General features: G+C 40.8%; 2 protein-coding genes across 2 annotated transcripts in view; one reads left to right on the forward strand and one right to left on the reverse strand.

Annotated features, from left to right (window-relative positions):
- Window positions 1-6,000, forward strand: part of klhl7 (kelch-like family member 7) — a 399,517-nt gene that overhangs the window by 231,266 nt on the left and 162,251 nt on the right. The gene's annotated exons all lie outside the window — the stretch shown is intronic.
- rapgef5a (Rap guanine nucleotide exchange factor (GEF) 5a) overlaps window positions 1-6,000 on the reverse strand; it is a 78,467-nt gene that overhangs the window by 2,726 nt on the left and 69,741 nt on the right. The window contains exons 18-22 of the mRNA XM_084081258.1: window positions 5,786-5,883; window positions 4,550-4,672; window positions 1,882-2,060; window positions 415-505; window positions 244-294 (exon numbers count right to left, since the gene is read on the reverse strand). Of these exons, the coding sequence (XP_083937384.1) occupies window positions 244-294; window positions 415-505; window positions 1,882-2,060; window positions 4,550-4,672; window positions 5,786-5,883 (542 nt within the window). The remainder of the gene's footprint in view (window positions 1-243; window positions 295-414; window positions 506-1,881; window positions 2,061-4,549; window positions 4,673-5,785; window positions 5,884-6,000) is intronic.

Below are 6,000 nucleotides of genomic sequence, written 5' to 3' on the forward strand. Positions count from 1 at the left end.
GCGCACCAGAAATAGCGAATCTACAAGCACAGTAAATCGGTGATTTTTGGTGCACAACATCACGCACAACAAGATATTAATCAGGCATCAAATCTCCCTCAAATTCAACATTTATCAGCCGTACAACAGAATGTGTTGCCATGTCCATTTAGTACAAAAGCGTGTCTACAGTACAATGCCATAACAGATATGACTATAACGTTGAGCTGTTTGAGAGGGAGGAGAGGTCAAAGTGCTGCTTACCGTGATCAGCTCCAGCTCAGAGAAGAGCTTCTTAAACTTCCCCGGACATTTCTGCAAAAGGAAAACATAAGGTGAGAACAGGACAGGATGGATATGATACATGCAGCCGGTATACACACACGCACACACGCGCACGCATGTGCACACACGCACAAACACACACACACTTACCTCCCACGTTTGGTTGAGTCTGCTGACTGCTGCTGTGTTGAGGCCCATGATGATGGCAAAGGCTGAGTTCAAATTACGCTGGGCCTTACAGCTACACACACACAAACACACAGGTTAAGAAATGATATTCATTATGTAGATAGATACTGTGCGTATGAATACATGCATCTATCTACCTGTGTCAATGCATCAATGTTTGTGTGCACCTGCTTGTGTCTTTGTGAGCGTGTTTTAGCCTTGTGTATGTGGTTGTTCATGCCAGTTTGAGTCGAGTAATTGCCTTTCTCATTGCATGATCACATGGCCATACATAATGGGATCATTATGTTCTGTAAGTATGTTAATTTGGGTTTTCAATGTCACCCGAGTCAGTGGCACAGTGCTTCTTTTCCAATGTGGCAGCATTACTCCCAGAAAGCAAACCAACAAAAAATATTTCTGCAGATTTGAAACCAGCAGTAACTCTGCATTAAATAATGGTGTAAATATACAGTTTTCCCCATCCACAGTGAAAATGTTTGGCATCAGAAGAACTGAATTATGCTACACAAGCAGTATGGAGTGGTTCTATGGTAATGTATGGTCTTGGCTACCATTATCCAAAAGCTGTTCAAATGTTTTGCAGGCAAACTCTATATGCAGTTGTATGGAGTGTGAACTACTTCTTACTTTATCTGTGTTTCAAGTAGGCATGAGGGTGATTAACTATTAGCTGAAACCTACATTTACATATTCATACTAGTTTTGCAGAATATTTTACTTTGCTATGGAAAAACAACAACTTTTAAACAAGCACACAAAAACAATAGTGACATGGGCTAAACCTATCTATTCACAGCATTATGATTTCATATTAAGCATGTTGCATGTCCAAGAAAGGTTTTTGATCGTAAATCGATTTTAAACAGGCTCATTCATTTGAAACGTATGCTGCTGCATGTTCTCTCTGTGCGTGCAGTAAAATAGCTAGAAAATACATATTTTTGATTGGCGATTGGAACGGATGATCAGCTGATCATGCCACCAAAAAAGAATCACCCATACAAATTCTGATGGGTGCATCCATTCCCCAGCCTGTGTGATTGTCTCTGTAATAGTGTGTGTACAGTATTAGGGCTGGGGCGATTTGACTTCTAATCAATATCAGAATTATTTCAAACTTTTGTCTTGATTATGATTAATGAACGATTATTCAAAAAGAAAATAGCGACCTACAAGCTCATAATATGTTGCATCACATCGCGTTGTGAGCTTGTAGATCGGCTATTTAAAAAACATTTTTACACCACCATTGTACAACAAAGTATGATCAGACTGATAGATTTAGTTGATTATTTAGTTGAAAATTTTCAATCAATTATTCGATTAAACTACATGAGCAAGATTAAGTCGGTTCTAAACGTCGATTTCGATATATGTTTGGTTAATTGCCAGCCCTAGCGTTCGTGTGTATGCTGATGTCCTTACTGCGCGGCGATCTTGATGAACTTCTTGAGCAGCTGCACCCTCTTGCTGAGCGACGGACACATGAGCACCTCGGACATCACCCACTGCTGCACCTCGTTGCAGCGCTGCAGCAGCACAGACAGCGCCCCCGCCTGGCCGCTGCCGGGAGCTCGGCTCAGAGTGTAGTACACCAGCTCCTGCTGCAGGGCCATGACACAGATCATCACAGTCTATTCATTTGCCCGGTGCATTTGCAACACAAAATGTAGGGTAAGTGATTTTCTTTGGTTAAAATAAGTGCTAAATAGCTCTATATTCTGACAGTACTCATTGCTGTTTGTTCAGTAACAGTCTCCATCTCTCCAGCTCTTTAAATGCATTTTCAGGTCGGAATAGCAATTTTATCAGGATAGAGAACACAGTCAGCCAGGATACAAATTATAAATTGGAAATGATGACACTAAGAAATGAGCAAACAAAATTGCAACCGTAACATTCTAAAATGAAGCTGATAAATGGGTAAAACTCTCTCCTGATTGGCTGAAATGTTGTCACCGACCTGACATTTTTGTTTCTGTTGGAGAGACAGGGAGACCCCTGTTACTGAACAAACACTCTAGTCTATAGCAATGATTATCATCAGAATATAGTGCTTTAACCTTTTAACAAAAAAACATTTTGTTTTGACCAAAAAAATATCACTTGCCCTACCTTTAAATATGAGTAAACAGCAGAATAAATATGATATATACAGTATCGTTTTGACACTTTTCTACATTTATCATGACATACTGTAGCTACAGTATATACAGTATGTCATGGTAAATGACTGATCATGTACAGTAAAATCCTCCGTGTTAGAGATCTAGATTGACATCTTTTGCACTAAAAGCCATGCTTTTAGCCTGGCATTGTCAGACTGATCACATGGGATTCACTCACAAGTTCACGTGTTGTGAGTGAAATCCCCCGTGATCAGTCTGGCAATGCCAGGCAACTACCGTATTTTCCGCACTATAAGGCGCATCTGAGTATAAGGCGCACCTTCAATAAATGTATTATTTTCATATATAGGGCGCACCGCACTATAAGGCGCATCCGCACTATAAGGCGCACTATAAGGCGCGCCTTATAGTGCGGAAACCAAGGGAACCAATATTGATACATATATAAGGCGCATCGGATTATAAGGCGCATCCGCACTATAAGGCGCACTGACGGTGCGCCTTATAGTGCGGAAAATACGGTATTCTATACCTCAGTGTACTACAATGTCGCAAAGCAAAAATAGCTGATCTACAAAATAGCCATTCCACCAGCTGTATTTCTTTTAAAAGTGCAATATGTAGTGGATGTTCTCGTGGTCTAAATTATTGTTGTATGTATGAATTATGGATGTTTTTATTTGGCAACAGACTATGACGGACCTAACAGTTTATGGCATAATGATGCTGTATCTGTATTTCTTTGTTGATGCTGCTACAGTATATGATTTTAAGTGGATTCACTAAACAACATCTTATCTTATATTCTGGGCTATAACGGCAGTTTAAAAGTGGTTAAATGGACACTGAGCATTTTGCTGTGTGTAAGAGGGCTTTCTGCATCTCCAGCCCTCCAGTTAACAACATAATAAATGTTTCATGTTTATGTTCTTGCCATTTCCATACCACGGATATAAATTAATCATTATGTGTGTGTGTGTGTGTGTGTGTGTGTGGGGGCCAGTGTGCGTGTTTGTCTGTATGTGCATAATATGCGTGCAAAGTCATCCTGTGTTTGTGAGTTTATTCGTGTCTTATCATGCAACTTATTATTCATTTTTATGTGTGTGTATCTGTACTGTATTTATGTATGTGAGTGCACTTCTCTATGTATTCAATTGTATGTGTGTGTGTGCGTGTGCGTGTGCGTGTGCGTGTGTGTGTGTGTGTGTGTGTGTCTATGTATTCTAATGTGTATACGTAAGTCTTGTGTTGCGATCTAATCCGTAGATTGATTGCAACTATCTACAGTAAGGATATTAAGTGCTTGTATCGCAGTGTGAGTATTAGATTCCTGTCAGGTTGATAAGTGGTCTGGCATTTCACAATACATATTTGAGTGATGTTCTGGATGGACCTGTAACGATATGGAGGAGACGATGCTTCTTGTATCCGTGATCTGTATCCTGAAACACTTGTTTCTCAAGTTTGTGCGTCTGCTATTGTTTGTGTTCAAGAATTTCTTGTTGAACGTGAACGCAAATAAAGATGTTAAATGTGTGCCTCGTAGATGGAGTTGAAGAGTGTACATCTCAAAGGGTCCGTGTCAACCGAGGCTTTTCCCCCCGGCTGAAAACACCAAGGCGCGTTGCCTAAAAATGCTTCCAAACGCCTGAGTTGAAAATATTTCAGCTCTCAGCAAGCAGAGAAAAATGCTGCAAGCGCAAAGTAAATGCTCAGCACCTCATCGCACTGCTAGGGCTTCTAAAAACGTGGCGCTAACCAATTCAAAGCACATACTGCGCTCAGAAAAACAAAAACTTTGCTGGACACCACCCCTAAATATTGTGTTCCAATGTAATCCATAGATTGGAATAAAGGGAGGTCCCATCCATTTATCCATCGATTGATTACCTCTACTTGAGTGATGTTCTGGATTGACCTGTAACGACTGTGTTTGAGTGTGTGTGTGTGTGTGTGTGTACCTCATGTATGGAGTTGAACAGGCTCCAGTCCAGCAGTGTGAGGGCGGCCGCCACGTCCCAGGTGTTCATCCCCAGCAAACGCACCGTCCTCCTGCACAGCTCTGCACTGTCTGTGAGAGGAGGCTGCACACACACACACACACACACACACACACACTAATTAACACACTAATTAATTAATTCCAGTGGTGATTGAACATAAGTAAATAGTACATTTTCTTTTTTAGTATCAATGCATTGCTGTATTGTTTTACTTTCCCCAAAACAAAAACGTCCCAAACAGTTCAAGGGGCCTGAAGAAGACAACTTGTTGTTCGACACCATAATAACTTTAGTTTGCACATTTAATTATCCGGAGCAGCAGCTGTAGTTTGTGCGTACTTGTTTTATTTATTCTTAGAGAGTTCCCTGAAGAAGACCTTTTTTCCAGGTTGAAACGTTGGTATTTCTTTAAATAAATCCTGCATCGTGGCTATGAGTGTGCGGCCTTTTCTTCACTTTTCGGACTGGTTTTATTCTTAGAAACTGTTTGTCCTGTACCAACGACTATTTCGTCTCTGTCCAGGTGGAAACCTCATTATGTCCAAAACTGTTAGGCCTACTTTTCAGGATTCAAATTCAAAAATAGCTAAAGTATCAGATCTACAAGCTCAAAACGCCGAGCTCTGCTACTTTTGATACTTTTTGTGTGACGCTGCAGTATGATCAAGTAGGGCGTTAATTTGCGGGAAAAAACGCCAAACACCAAAAGTTAACCCATTAAGACCTGGAACTGTGTCATTTTTAGATTTGAGCTAAAAAGCATTATTTTACACTTTGGCTATTCAAAAATAGCAGATATACAAGCTCATAGCGCGGCACCGAGTGCCGCGCTATGAGCTTGTAGATCTGCTATTTTTGAAAAATCTTGAAAATGTGTGCAAATCTTTCAATATATATATTTTTAAAGCGAACATTTTTAACTCAAATCTTTGCTCCTGGGGGTCCCTGGAACAAAATATTTTGATGGGGGTCCGCGACCAAATACATATAATTTTTGGGGTCCTTCCTTGACATGAAAAAGATTGAGCACCACTGATATAGAAACATACGTTTTTCAGAATACTGTTGAGATTTAGGAGACATGTAGAATCGGTTTCAGGTCTTAATGGGTTAAAATATGGACTTATAGAGGTTTCTGCCCCGACAGCAACGATTTACATGAGCAACAACAATCTCTTCCATGTACTACTGTACCATGATCTCTGTGAGGTCTCTACGACAGGCCACCAGCCTGCCCTGGGGAGTCAACGACTCTGAGTAAACACAGTCACTGGAGTGTAACAACCTCCTCTCTGTGCGCGCACACACACACACACACACACACACACACACACACACACACACACACACACACACACACACACACACACACACACACACACACACACACACACACACACACACACACA

The sequence above is a fragment of the Gymnoscopelus microlampas genome (assembly GCF_963454915.1).
Source record: "Gymnoscopelus microlampas genome assembly, chromosome: 15".
NCBI classification, from domain to species: domain Eukaryota; kingdom Metazoa; phylum Chordata; class Actinopteri; order Myctophiformes; family Myctophidae; genus Gymnoscopelus; species Gymnoscopelus microlampas.